At 43.7% G+C, this 15,428-nt stretch overlaps 1 protein-coding gene across 20 annotated transcripts in view; it reads left to right on the forward strand.

The window, feature by feature from the left end:
* Dnc (phosphodiesterase dunce) overlaps positions 1-15,428 on the forward strand; it is a 393,758-nt gene that overhangs the window by 268,875 nt on the left and 109,455 nt on the right. The window contains exon 1 of one of the 20 annotated variants that reach the window (XM_076444520.1): positions 6,614-10,271. The exons of 17 other annotated variants lie outside the window; for them this stretch is intronic. In XM_076444520.1, coding sequence (XP_076300635.1) covers positions 10,186-10,271 — 86 coding nt within the window. In that variant the 5' untranslated portion in view covers positions 6,614-10,185. Of the gene's footprint in view, positions 1-6,613; positions 10,272-15,428 lie in introns of those variants that run through there. 2 more of the 20 variants (XM_076444531.1, XM_076444527.1) reach the window with 2 other exon arrangements.

Consider the following 15,428-nt stretch of genomic DNA (forward strand, 5'->3'; position numbering starts at 1 on the left):
TACAATCTTAATAACTAACGCACGCAAGTCGATGGAATTATACTAAATTACGCACGCAAGTCGAGCAATTATCGCGGAGCGAAAGGTGTGAATCGGAGAAGAAGTCTCCGATCCACGGGGGTTCAAAGGCGAATCAGGCAGAAGGCTCTGATTCTTTCAAAGTAAAAAATAAGAGCGAACCAGAGCAGAAGGCTCTGGTTCGAAGGTGACGCGGCGCGTACAATGCTTGCAGTGCAGCTCCGGTCAGAACCGATACCTGACGTATCCTCACCAACAGGAATGGACAGTGAGAAGTGTTCAAACGTAACACCATCTCTCTGCCAACTACCTGCCACCAGGCAACGCAATGCATTGAGGTAACGTGGGTAGGATGACGAACAGAGAATTTCTCTGCCAACTACCTGCCACCAGGCAACGCAAAGCGTTGAGGTGACTCGGGTAGGATTACGAACAGAGAGAATGGCAATACGAGTGAACAGGTCTCAATGAACCACCCCTCTCAATGTATCGACGCCGAATACCGTCTCCAACCGGTCTGGTACATACAAGCAAGGTCCGACACAGCAGAAGGCTGTGTCGGAGTCAAAAATACGAGCCGAGTAAAGTGACGTTATTGCAATAATTACTCGACATATTTACAACAAGGATATACGAGCTTAAAAATTACCGCACGCACGCACGCACGCAATTAATTATTGGCATTGGTATTATACTGATTCATTGTTATGATAATTCTATACTGATATACAGATATAGTGATATGCGATATACTGCTAAACTGATATGCTGATACCTTTGTATACCGATATCCTGATAACTAGATATGCATATGTATATGGTATTACAGATTTAGAGATTAAACCAAAAACGTTAAATCGAGCAAATAATACCAATGCCAATAATTACTACAATATTATGGGTATATACAGATGGGCATAGTACAAGCTCTTAAAAATTAACGCACGCAAGCCGAGCAATTATTGGGAACCAAACAACTAAATCGCAAAAGGGGAAGAATCAAAGCAGAAGGCTTTGATTCGCAAATAAGAAACATGAGCCTGAGCAGAAGGCTCAGGTTCGGGGGTGACGCTAAGACAATAATTGCTCGGCAAATAAAACTAACTTAAGAATACGCTGCAGTTTTCTTGGTTTGTCTTCTTCTTGGTTTGTCCTCTTCTTGGTATGTCTTCTTCTTGGTGTATTCTAGCTGAAACAGACTAATAATATAGTTAAACATAACAATACATAACCCTGCACACGAGTGCAAACCTAATACCCGCTCACGAGAGCAAACCTAGAACCAGTTCACGAGAACCAAACTAATCCCGCACACGGGTGCGGCCTATAGGCGATTCGGGTGCCCCGGGGACGCGACACCCCGTACTCACTCACGGCACCATCCGTGAGTGAGCCCCTGGGGGACCTCCGATCGGAGGAATGCCAATTTCAAACAAGATGAGAAAATGTTTAGAAGTGAGATTCGTGAAAGTTCCCATGCAAACAATTGGAAATTCAGAAATAAAAATTGTCGAGATCAATGATTGAAATAAGAGAACCAGCTCATGAGAGCAATTGTAACCCCGCACAGAAGTGCGAATACAATCAGCGAACCAATTCACAAGAACAATTGTAATCGTGCACATGAGTGCGAATACAACCAACGAAGCAGCTCACAAGAGCAATTACAACCCCGCACGGAAGTGCGAATACAACCAGCGAAACAGCTCGTGAGAATAACTATAACTCCGCACACGGGTGCGGAAACAACCAACGAAGTAGCTCACAAGAGCAATTATAAACCTGCACATGAGAGCGAATACAACCAGCGAAGCAGCTCGTGAGAATAACTATAACCCCGCACACGAGTGCGAAAACAACTAACGAAACAGCTCACAAGAGCAATTATAATCCTGCATACGAGTGGGGCTCTCAAAATGTAATTTTTATAAAGAATAAAATTGATAAATTTGAAGAAGACTCAATAGTCTTCATCAAAAGTCTCGATGAAAATTTCAAAAGTATGAAGGACAAGTTTGAAAAGACAAAGGAAGCTTTGAAAAATATTAGTAATCAAACTTACCGTTGTTCCTTGAATTGACAGTTGAAGGTAGGCCAGGGTAACTGTAGATGACCTCTGGTCCACCTCTGGTCCACCTCTGGTCCACCTCTGGTCCACCTCTGGTCCCTCCGGTTCTCCTGGCGCTCCTGGTCACGCAGCACGTCCGCTCACCCCGCTGCCCCCGCCCCGACTGACTGACCACCGGTGAGCTCTCGCCGATCTGCCGAGCTCGAGCGGCGCCCCCCACTCCGCCGAATATCGATCGATGTCGATCGCCGTGACAATTATTGAACAATTTATTATTTCCAGCTGGTTAATGTTTATAACAATTCTATTTGACAGCGATGTCCACAAGCAATCCCTTGGCTATCTGACCACCTAATTTTTTAGTCAAAGTGGCTAATAGTTTTCGTGATACGTAATAACTTTTAAACCATAACATTCGCACGCATTAATTTATTCGATACAATTCACAGATAAATTTATTATATCTGGCTGTTTAATGTTTATAACAATTCCTTTTTCTAACGATGTTAACGAGCACTCCCTTGACCACCTTGCCATCTAAATTTTTCGTAAAAATAGACAATAAAACTCGAAATATAGAATAACTTTTAAACCATGAACATTCGCACGCATTAATTTATTAAAAAAAGTAAAGTCTTTTCAAAATATTTCTGTCCAGATCGATTCTTGGAACATTTATGTATAAAAAAGTGAAAGGTAATAATTCTCGTTTATGAAATGTTTTGAAATTACAAACTGAGGTGTCTCGTATAAAATTTGAAATAGGAATTGTTGATTTTCCTAAAATTATGCTTCAATAATATATTTCTAGGAATTTTTTGTCCTTGAGTTTTGCTTTTAACATTGAAAAAAACGTCGTCTGAAATGTCTGCTCGGTACAGAATGTAACAATTCATGATAATGAATATGATTCCGCGACGATTTGCCTTCTCACCAAACGAGAATCTCCTTAGTGGCCTTCTGAATTATTCGAGTGACACAATCTCCCATAAGGCTGGCTGTCTTCTCGTCGGTGTCCATATCACACATTTAATAACAGTAAAGTGGGTTCTGTTTCCTGCTAAAGATAATGTTGGTTCTGTTCCATGCTAAAGATTATGTAGGAGCTGTTTCAGGCTAAACATGATGCGCAGACAAAAGTGGCATGGCCAATCCCCCGGACGTGAGCACTGTCATATATGCCCTCTCTGACAGCAGGAAATAAATTTTTCTATTTAAATTGATCACTCTTATCACGATGTACGACCTTCCACCTTTAAGTAAAACCCTCAAACGTTCATAAATTCCTACGGGAATATATTCCAAAATCCACTCGTAGAATCCCCTCAAAGTGACGTGAATTTTGCCCCACGCACGCGATCAGATTTCATTGAATTTTCGACACGGTTCCGTACTTCTTTGAAACCTTACTAACCCTATTTCAAAGGGACATTTTTCATTTCATCTTTAATTTAAGACCTCAAACGTTTGATAACTCCTACGTCAATGCATATTAAACTCGATTCGACATTACCCTATACAAACGCTCGATTTTCCACGGACCGATTGAGCTAGATTTTTCAATTTTATTATGCGATGTCGAATTTTCTTTTAGATCCAATTGACCCTGTCGTAAAGTACGATCTTTCCTCTGTAATTTAAAGCCTCTAACATCCAAAAATTCCTACGGAAACACATAATATTATTAAAATTGGTTCGAACTGACCCCTTAAAGTCACTCGAATTTCCTCCGATGTGTCAGACCGGATATTTCCATTTTACTATGCGTTAGCGAATTTTCTTTTAAATATAATTGAGCCTATCGCAAAGTATGATCCTTCCTCTGTAATTTAAAGCCTCTAACATGCAAAAATTCCTACGGGAACACATCCTAATATTGCCTAAAATAATCCTTTCAAAATCAGGGCGAATTTGGTTCGAGCCGACAGTTGGGCATTGTTATTCGCACTTTATACAATGCTGTACCAATTTAATTCCTCCCGGTTGCCACAGAATCCAGTTGATTGAACTTCGTTCTAAATAATTCATGAACCCTGTGCTCCCTCCGTTCAACTGTTTCTGGTTGTGTTTTATTCAGATCTGTTCTGCGGTCGACGCGACGCCGTTAATTTGTCGCCCAGGAATTCCAGTCCCGATATTTATTGGATCGCGATTAAGGATGGCTCGGTTTTGTTGTCGCGCAGCGTTGTTCAGAGCTACGCGACGCGTCGTGGCTCGTTCGCCGCGGTCGAGAGAAGTTTCAGGGACATCTCGGATGCTTTCGCGGCAGCTAAGAAGTTTCTCGAGGTTAAAAAGCTCCGCTCGAGTGTCTCAGCTCGTCTGTGACGTTGATCCGGGACAGAACTCGGAGAACGGACTCGATCGAACTGTCCGACGAGATAACAAATGGTGCATTAAAGGACACCGGACGATTTCACACTTTTCCCTCCTTCAAATCCTCCCGTTTTCATAAAATATCCCTGACAATTGTGCCCATAACAATTAAAATGATATTAACACTAAATGAATATCGTAACAAATTCATTCATTTATATATCTCTTATTCGCTGAATAAAAATTGAGTCAGTCGAATATTTATCAGATTGGTGTAACTGGTAATAAATTGTTTAAAACGAAAAGATATTCAAGCACCAGGAGCGGGTCGTTAGTATTAATTTACAGGTTGGAGAATGAATTAAAATTTTCCTTGTAACCGGAAATCCATTTGAACAACGATATTCCACAGATTGGAGAAACACTAGGCTCGAGACGTGAGGCGCAATATTCTAAACACGTGAAAAGTGCTTAATGGGTGTACCGCGGTTTAAGATCGGAATAAATAAAGAGGCAGGAAATATATCCGAGATGTAAGAAACGGAAAGTACACCGAGCATTTTAATAAGGAAAATCGATAGAGCCGACTACATTGTGCACCCTACACACGCTGTCTAGGTATTTCCACTTTAAGGAAACGATCGCGCACAGGGAAACCGTTATTATGGTCGATTAAAATAACTGTTGGCTGTACAATATAATTACCATTCCTAACAGAGATCCGGCGCTACCTAAATATGGCCCTAGTTTCGACGTCTAAGCTAAATCTAAACAGAGATTGCGAAAAGAGTATTGATTTCAGTTGGACGTTCTCACGTGGCTAACACACAAACAGTTTCTCGGTAATTTCGAAAAATTTTGCAAAATTTTTTCACCACCACGTCACCACGGATTCAAAGAACGAAGTTTCCTCCTTGAAATGAGCACAAAAACAATAATTTTGTTTCTGCTTCATGCATTTATAACAAAAATGAGCAAGTGCAATATAAAACAGTGAAGATATTAAAAGTCTAAGAGTATTAATATATTATTTTCGCCACATATTAAAATGATTAATGAAGAATATAAATTTATATTTAGCATGTGCGTGCTGCAATTGATGCACAAACTTTTTATTCTGCATAAACATTCGGAGTTTACTCATAACAAGTATAACTCATAACGGAGACCTAACAGACCTAACCCCTCACTGAAAGCCACTCTTGACCTACTTACATCCAACGAAACACATTAAACTCGAAAAATGTACAACCTTGTTCCGACTAGGAGTAAACTAACTCGCAAATTCTGTGTCCGAACAATAGAAAAGTCTGATTAAATTCGTTGGAATGAAAGTTCCGTGGCTCTGGCGTTGATCAGACGCGGAGAATGGAACGCAAAAAGGCTGAGGGCACAATGGGATCGCGTTCGCATCGCTTCATTGTTCTACCAGAATTGTTAACCTTTAGCTTTTTCTCCGGGCACACCCGGCCCGTTTCTTCCGTGATGGTAATAGTGGCGTGCGTAGGGTCAATATTGCATGGAAATCGTTGACGTAAGCCGTTGGTAGCCCGCCATCGCCGTTGCCTTCGCTGTCTACGGTGTTTATAACCATGACTGTGTGTTCGTTACGCGGGTCATGGTTCCGTTCCCTATCGCGATCATGAAATCTGTACGCTTTTCGCGTAGGTGCACCTCGGCCCTCTCTTTCCTTGTTCATATTTCTGCCCATAATTATGACGTGCGATAAATAGAATGTGTTCATATTGCTAACACTTTACCTACCGAAAGCCCATTAATAGGATTTTCAATAATTGTGCTGCACCAAAGGAAAACATAGACATTTTCTTTGACATTACAATCTTAAGGATGTTCTGCAGGTACAATGGGAGACAAAAGTACAAGAAATTCGAAGTCCATCAATATATTGGCAATGAAAGACATTCATGAGTATATTTTGCATTAAAAAATAGATTAATTTGAAAAGCTTTCGTTTAATTAGTGAATTTCGTGCTATATTTATTTTTTAATCAAATTGTGTGTGTGTCTTCGTATTATAAAAAATTTAAAGTGACTTTTGCGAATAATTGTACCCTCTGATTGTAGCTATGTTCAGTAATTACATAATTTTTACTATATATAAAAAAACTGGAGTTTCTAGTTGCGTTTTTTCAAGGTTCAAATAGGATTTGAAGTGGAATTTTATACATTCTTCATAAGAAGACGTGTTAAAATGTTCCAATTTGAAGTTGCTATAATTCTTAAACGGTGCAGTGAATCGAACCCAAACTTTGGTAATTGCATTGATTTAGTAAGAATTATATCTTGTCAAATTTTCCAAAATTTTGTTGCGTTTTTATATACCTCCAGAACATCCTTAAATAAAATTAGATGACGTTATTGAGGTTGACTTGGTTCCATTAAAAAGCGTTTAGCAACGAACCATAGATTTTTCAAAATTATGCAATAATCACCGAATAAACTGTTTTACATTGTTCGCTGTTAACAAAGGTAACAAATAGTTACCGAGATACAGCTGTCAGAATTTTTGCAAAGTCTCATTGTGTGAAGCTGTACGTAATTGCGTGCGTGCCACGCGAGATGAAAGTTTTTCTTTGTTTATTTGACCATTATAAAACTGTTCCACGGACTAAAAACGAATAACGATATGAACAACATGAAAGAATACACTGTATTTCGCGCTCACATAAAAACAATGCAAACGAATGGTAAAAATTCGGCCGGTTATTACCGGAAATTCGACCCGTTGAAAAATCAGTTTCCGCGATTGTTCGCGAAGGATCGCAATAATATCCGTTCGATGAAAAAAGCTCGAAAGCTTCGAGAGCACACGTTGTCGCTTCCCGATGAAAATTTTCTCGCACGAGGGTCAGTCGAACTGTTCGACGAGGGTCGTCGGATTCGATGTTTATTGACTCGGAATAACAAATTTTTCGGAATTTTTTTCGGACTGCAAAAAGTCAGAGAATTCCATTTGAACCGAGTAGGGTCACGGCACTGCCATTGCACCCTCTCCCCAACTTTCCATTGATTTTGAGCACCGTGGGTGTGTCGCCGAGAGCACGTGCTTCCCTGGCAGTGAAACTGAAAATTTCAGCACGTGAATAAAAGCGCGCATAAAGCTCGCGATATTGAAACCATCGGCTAATGCGTTTCTAGTTACGTTATAGCGGGAATCATCGTTGCTAGAAGCGTATTTCGCTTCGATGCCAAAAGCTGGATTCGCATAATAAATAATATCCCAGCTGTTGCAATATTTCTGCATTCAACCGTTGAATAGTAAAAATTGCATTCGCCTTTACTCATGGATAGCTTCGCCATTCTTTTTATTATTCCATTCTCGAAAGGCTTTTGAATTGAAAAGCTCAATCGGAACTCTTAAACTAAAATTTGTAGATCAACTTTTTGGTATATTAGTCTTTTTGAATATTTTTACGCGAACAACTGCGACAGTTTTGAAAAAGGTTGATTGTTTAGTAACTGAATTATTTATAGCCGAGTGCAGCCACGGCGAAATTAGTGAACAACGACGTGGTTGGTTGGATGCGTAATGCGAAATAGGCGTTCCACCCCTAACAGGATTTTATGAAACATCACGGTCCCTGAAAATTGCTAATACAATGGGGACAAATAAGGGGAAATTGAATCGCTACCCCTTTTAGCCATTCCGTTGTTCGCTCCGTGGTACCTAAACTTCTCTAGCCCGCGCATCTAACTCCATTTCGCGTTAAATACTCGTAACTTCGTCGCACGGCGAGTTTCGCAACTCGAATTAGTCCGGAATATTAGTAACAGCGATTATTATAACGTTCTTATTAAATAGAGATATGTTACACGTTGCTTCAAATTATCGTGATCCCTGTTTGCGAAGACTTAACTGAGAAACTGAGACGAGAACCTTGAATGTTAAATAGAGTGCAACAGATAAGCAAGATTAAATATTTAACCAAAGTAAAACGGGATCATTTATTCATACTTCACTTCCAGTGTGGTGCAGGTCGTTGTCCAAGCCCTGGACAAATTAATTCTAATATAATGTTAATGATGTGACACCGGCTGCGATTCACTTGCAGGTTAGTCCAATTAGTACGTAATGGCACTTAAATCTCTCCTCCCCGCTCAATCAAAATTTTATATCAAATTCTAATATTCTCCATGCATAGTAAAGCGTCCCAGTGCGCCTTCCGTTCAATTCAATTACCGCCTAATGCAACTCCCACCCTCTCCCCAATCAAAAATCACAGAACCTCGAAAATCCTTAGCCACACGAGATGCAGATTCTCTCTAGGTGCACTCTGGGATCCATAACCCCTGCCACCCATGCTACATCCAATCTCACGCCGACCCCGCCATGTCACTCCTCTCAACCCCGAAGAGATTAGAAAAACATTCGAAAACTAGGCGTCAAGTTCCAAGGGCGTAAAAAAGAGGACTTAGACCAACAACCGCCCCTCGAAAACAATTCCATTCCACGGAGAGAGAGAGGGAGAGCGCGCGGAGAGCGTCTCCTGTCTCCCCACCCCTCCCGAGCATCCACCACCCCTTCCAGGGGTGGCCGGCGTCGTCGTTTTCGGCGCCGAAGCCTCGACGAAGGAGGCGCTCGCGTCGATAGAGCCACGAGAGGACTGGCTCTCGCTTCGTCTTGCTCCAACGTGGCTCTCGTATCCTCTCCCATCCCCTGCCTCCACCCTCAGGAGAGCACATCCCACGAAGAAGTTTACATTTTCCTCGGCCACGTTGGAGCTCGTCACGTATCCTCCACCCTCGACCCTTATTCTCTCTCGAATCCAATGGTTTTCTCACCTGGAAACCACCCTTAGCCCTGAACAGAACCAGCCCCGTGGACCTTCATCCACCCTGAGGCCAGAAATCTACCCTAAACCACCCCTATTTCTCTCTCTGTCTCGCTCCTTAGGCTCTGCGAGCCCACCATTTTGTTTGTTTTCGAGTCTCGCAAATCCTGGCTAATTCGACGGGATCCACGTGTCGGTGGCTGGTGGGGGTGGATTGGCGAGGGTGAGGGTGAGGGTGGCTTCTCTGCGACCACCGGACGCAGTTCGGCCTGCTGTCTCCGGCGACGGAACACTTTTCCCGACGGTTTCCCTCGCACCGGGGGTGGTTCGGGGGTGAGTTCTGACGATCCTGGTGTGCTCTCAGTGAAGTGTTCTTCTGTATCGGTGAAGTGACGCAAAAACACACACACACACAGAGATCTTCTTAACCTTCTCGACAAAATTGATTCAGTGATACGAGTCAGTGATTCCATCATCCCCGCCCCCTTTTCCGCCGGAAGACCAGCGGAGCTGCCAGCCAACCCCTGTCGGGAGGGGTTGGTGAAAGGCTCGCTGTAGCAGTTTTCCTCCGGGATCGAAGACTCCGGCGCCCAGAGGGAGGAGAGATCGAGGGACGTGGTCACGTTTCGGGAAAAATTGATCGCGAGTGTCCGGTGGAGGACGTAGACTTGTGATCCTTCGAAGAAAATTTCTTTCCAGGAGGAAAATATTTATCAATGGTGTTTTTACTCCTCGGTCTGTGTCAGCCGGTTTGTACATTCCGGCTTCCGGTGCAGAGATGTGACAACAGGGGGTGGTGAAGTTTTACCCGGGGGGTGGGGGGTTGAAGTGTGCTCGATGACGTTCACAGGATCGAAGGGATGGCACAGGGATGGTAAACGTGTTTACGATGGTGGGCAGTCGGTTGACGAGTAGTGGAGAAGGGGATCCAGTGATCGTTGACTAGATCAACCGTGAGAGAGCCGGTCCGATCGAAGCGATCGGGGACGGAGGATGGGTCAGGATTGGTGTGCACGTAGGAGGAAACGATCGAGCAGCGGTTGCTGCCCCTGCGGACCACGTGTTCATCCCTCAAGTAGGTTAGTGAGACGATGGGATAGATTTTAATCCTGCGAATGGACCGAGCGGAATCGCTTTTGCACTGCTGTTTCGAGGGAATTCGGGGGGAGCGAACGAGTTATTGAATTCCGGGACGACGGCCGATGGAATATGCCGAACCAGGTTTAATCCTGCGTGCTACAGAAGAGAATTTCGCTTGCGGGAGAATTTCACCAGCGGAATTTGGGGAGGACGTCGGGCTCGGTTTGCTGGCGGGGGTTTTCAATGCATTTTATGGACTACCGTGTTGCGAATCTGTTTTAATTTTTACCCTGGGTGAAGAAGTTTGCTCGGAGAACACTGACCCAGTTGGATGTGTTTGATTTTGTTGGTGGCGGTTCGAAGACGTTTGGCAATTTTCTCTGTTGGGAATCTGTCTCAATCTCAGCTTTAGTTTGTGAGCAGAAAGTTTGTTTAAGGAGACAGTTCCGAGAGAAAATTTGTTGGAACTTGACAGTGTTTGAGAGTTAACCTGGAATATTTGGGATCACTTTTAACTAGCTCACTTTTATAATGTTAATTGTTGTCTCCCTTTGTTGGTGACGGTTTGAACATGTTTGGAAGTTTGTGAAAAAGTTCCTTGACGTAACGAGGCAAGCGCGTTCCTCCGAAGAGTTTATAAATGGCACTGATTGCTATCTGTTCTCCTAGTTGCTGGTAGTTTAATCAGCTTCTCGATGTTTGGGAATCTGTAGCAGAGATTGAAGCTCATTTTTCGACTATCACGCTATAAATTACGAGGTTCGTGACTCGTCAAAGCACGAAATGCATGCGCGTGATGTAGGAGCTGTGAGTAGTGAATTGAGGAGAACTTTCAGACAAGCAGAAAAATAATCTACACTGTTCAACTAAATATGAAACAATGTAACACGTCTCTTCTCTTCTGAATTTTTTCAACGTTCTAACAGAGCTGCATAGCGGTTGCAAAATGGTTTCACTGCGAGGAAAAACCGTAAATGGTGTTTCGCAGAGTATCATTATTATTCATAGCTGTTAAACAGTTTTGTCGCTATTCATCAATCATCCGAAGCCCGCGAACGATGGAAAGGGAACACAGCGGTGCGTCTTTAGACGACGCAGCCCCCATCGCGCCGCGCCGGGTCCAATTAATCTTCCCCATGAAAGAAATCGCTCGGGGAAACTTTTTCGCGAACGCTGACGAACTTGCTGTAATCGAATTCACCCGCAGCCCATTCACGTAACACCCGGCCCCGCGTGTTCTACTCTTTAAAGTTTACTTCCTTTCAGCAAAAATTACGCGTCAGCCCCGTGCTGCCCACCGGAAAAATCAATCGTTGTCACGAGAACTTCATTCACCCAACTGCGGAAGTTCCTTTCGAAGATAAACCGCTTTCTGCTGGATACAAACTCAAATTGCGACTCAATTTTCATTCTCTAAAATTCCATCTCATTTAGGTCTGACTTTGCGGTCTTTAAAGTGTTGTCACTTTGCGAGAAAAAATAGCAGGTTGACCTATCTTGGCTCATTTTAAAGAGCGAAGTCTGTGCTTTAAAACGCACTAGGTTTCTTCTAACGCATTACACTTTTTCATTTAAAAATGAACGAAAAAGTAAAAATGGTAAATTGCCAAAATTTTTAAAATTTGATTGTCTCTGGAGAGTTTGGAAAATTTTTCCGACGACTCTAATCACCTCCGATTTAGAGAATTTAAAACGAGCTCAAGAACATTGCTGTACGATGTTTTAATGCCTAGTTATCCCAATTTGAACGAGAAGAGTGCAATTTCTCAGCCAATACTTTTCATTCAAAGTGCTGTAAAGTGGCAAGGAGAAAGCGTAGATGAATTTGTTAGGGTTCGTTGAAAAGCGGAAGATTCCATCATCAACTGCGCAAGAGTTGGAAAAAGTGATTCAAACGTAAAATATTATGGCGAGTGAACGGTTTCATCTTGCTCTGCCGAGGTTCCGAGAGCGTCTGCGACACGTTTCCTCGGCTCTGGCCTGGAAAAGTGCATTTATCGTTTATTTCACGGCCGGACTCTCCGCCGACATCTTCCTCAATTTCCGCTTCGGCTGTTGACACGCGGCCGGGATAGACGCTCGTTCGCCGGCTTGAAAGGCTGAGGGGGCGAAAGCGTTTACCTTCCGACACCCGAGGCAGGTAACACGTGACGCCGGCCCACGATGGGGTATGCTGCATGCACGCGAGACGCATTTGGCCACGGTCGGCCGGGCTGTGTCAGCGCCTCGCATGACGGCCGTTCAAGCTTCTCGATATTACGCTCGTCACGTTGCGAGAAATCGACGTTCCGCAACAGACACGCGATCCTTGCGGATCCGGCCGATTCGAGACGCACGGCAGATTCGCCCCAGGGAACGTGACTGCGCTCGTCTTTCGCCTCTGATCGCTTTCGAAGAAGTTCACGGGCTCAGGGTCAGTCGAAATGCCGTGTGAGGTGACCATAAGCTAGTCCAATCTAGCCGCACCTTTCGAGGGAAGTGATCCTCTCTCTCGTTGCAATCACACCGTCATCCCCACCACGTCGTATTTCGATTAAATACTTAAAGGAGTCTATGAAATATTGTTCGAATATTTGAAGACTCCTTCAAATATACAGGGTGTCCCAAAATTCGTGAACTTCCCGAAAGGGGGTGGTTCCTGAGACCATTTCAAGGGACATTTTCCTTTGCAAAAATGTTATCCGCGGCTTTGTTTAGGAGTTATTAACGAAAAACACGGACCAATCAGAGCGCCAACTGTCTATTGGCCGACTGTGGCAACTCGCGTCTAGGTCGCGCTCTGATTGGTCCGTGTTTTTCTTTAATAACTCTTAAACAAAGCCGCGGATAACATTTTTGCAAAGGAAAATGTTGCTGGAAATGGTCTCAGGAACCACCCTCTTTGGGACACCCTGTATAATCGAGATACCACGTGGTGGGGATGACGGTGCGATTACGGAAGAGGATATTCGAAACAGAAAAATTTACAACACAGCTAGGTACCGGTGGAATTTTTCTCCCCGCGGCAGAGCGGTCCAACTTCAGCAGTTCTGTAACTCTGGAGCTCTGGATTCTCGTTTAGAAGACGAGGAACTTAAACCCTGGTAATCTATGAAGTCGTCTAGTAAACTTAGACTGTCTGAACGTCGGAGGATGGTGGTAGTGGCACACTTGTTCGGGTGGGGACAGCTTAGGTCAACGCCCCTCCCTGGTCAACTTATCTCTCCCAGGCTACTTCGGAACGATATCTTCGACGTCGATGTGCGAAATGTTGATGAGAAAAATGGATCGATAGTTAAAAGACAGAACGTGTTAAATCGTTATTCATCCGTCCGGCAAATTTTTGCGGGGCGTTGAGTCCGTCTCTTGACATGCTTGCGGTGAAATTAATTAAGCAACGGGATTAACGAAGGCGAGGACGTTCTTGAATTTCTCTTTAGAGTAGGAGAGTGGCGTGGTCCGGAGATACCGGGACAGGAGAATTGAAAGAAATTGGGAACAGTCGTCCATTGTTGTCAAATGCCTAGCCCTTGTGCACTGAAAACGAAAAATATCGTGCGCTGCCGTCGCACAGCCACTGGAAAGTACATTGCTTGTCTGACCACGTACTGGCACAATCTACTCGAATAGCAAATACCTCTCACAGATGTTCCAAATCTCTTTTCACAGAAAATACAAACTCGCCACGCTGCGGGAAGACAATGCAAGTAGATTCGTACTGTACCTAGTCAGACCAGCAGAACGGAATTTCTTAATTCTGCTCGGTTTCTTTATAAATGCCTGATTGAAGGCAGACCTTTTCTACTCGGAAATCTTTCCATCTAATAAATTAATCACCGTGGCAGAAGATGGAGAAGAATAGACATTATTAATTCATGCTAAGAGAGGCTCTTTAAGTAGATCCGCAGTGTTTCTGGTCACAGAGGAGCAAGGTACGTTTCCCTCTGCGAAGACAATTAAGCAGTAATGGTCTGACTATCTCCGAGGTTTGTCTACTTTGTATACGTCTTCATCATCCTCCGACTGAAAACGTCTGATTATACGCCGACTTGATCTACTTAGAGCTCCCGTTGCAGATTATACAAACAACAAAAATGGTGAAAGATTTATCATCAATTCCCCAGGACGGGGGAACCGTTCTTTAAGGCGAAGATTAATTTCGTTCGTCGCTGAACGTCTGGCTACGGCCAGGTTTAATCTACTTAAAGGCTTCCCGACTCGCACCGAATTAATACTTCACGTCGAACAAATTGCTTATTAATTCCGTGGAACGAGGGAATAATTTTTCAAAGCGGAGTCGACCGTGAAGGATCAGACGCTCGCGTCTCGCGGCGAGATGTAAATAATTCTGCTCGGGTTTCGTTGCTATAAAACGGCTGCGAGAGTTACGTCTTCTTGACACGGATAAATTCCCGGTGTCGGAAGCCGCGTTATTTTCCCGGTACGTTTCCAGCGCGGCGTTTCCCCGCTTTTCGGTTCTCCGAGGTGTCATTATTGTCAGAACGGCGGTATTTCACCCGCGGAAAAATTCCCTCGGCTGAAGGGGCACGTCACCGTGGCAGGACGAGCGTGTGAAACTTGCAGAACTTCTAATAATTAACGGCCGAGGCTGGGACACCGTTTACGTTTCGAACGGTCGTGCTAGGAAATTCTGAAGTTTGACGACGAACACGGGAACACGTACCTAACCCCCTTCTCTCTCTCTCTCTCTCTCTCTCTCTCTCTCTCTCTCTCTCTCTCTCTCTCTCTCTCTCTCTGTATGTGTATGTGTGTGCACGACGTCTGCGGGAGTGTAGTGGTTTCGTCGGACGTGAAATTTACAGTTATGTGCATCTGGGTCTCGAATGGATCAATAATGATCTATCTTCCACGCTCTCCCACGGCGTCTCGAGAATTTCAAACGGTTCCGAAATTTTCAATTAAACCCACGTCTTCGTGGACGGTTCCCTCGCTGCGACTGTTTTCCGGTGGAAATTTATTTATCAAGGAATGTCCGACACGGAATCGTTAATATTGTCGTAAGAATTATCTATGCGAAGTTCCATATCAAAGTCATTCCAAGGTCATTAATGTATCTTTAAGAGGAAGGATGTATTTTTAACTTCACAACGTTGCAGCGCTGTTCTCAAGATAAATTTATCAAGCACACGACGACATTGAAATGCTTATCACGCGTT

Source organism: Lasioglossum baleicum, chromosome 20, assembly GCF_051020765.1.
Source record: "Lasioglossum baleicum chromosome 20, iyLasBale1, whole genome shotgun sequence".
Lineage (NCBI taxonomy): Eukaryota > Metazoa > Arthropoda > Insecta > Hymenoptera > Halictidae > Lasioglossum > Lasioglossum baleicum.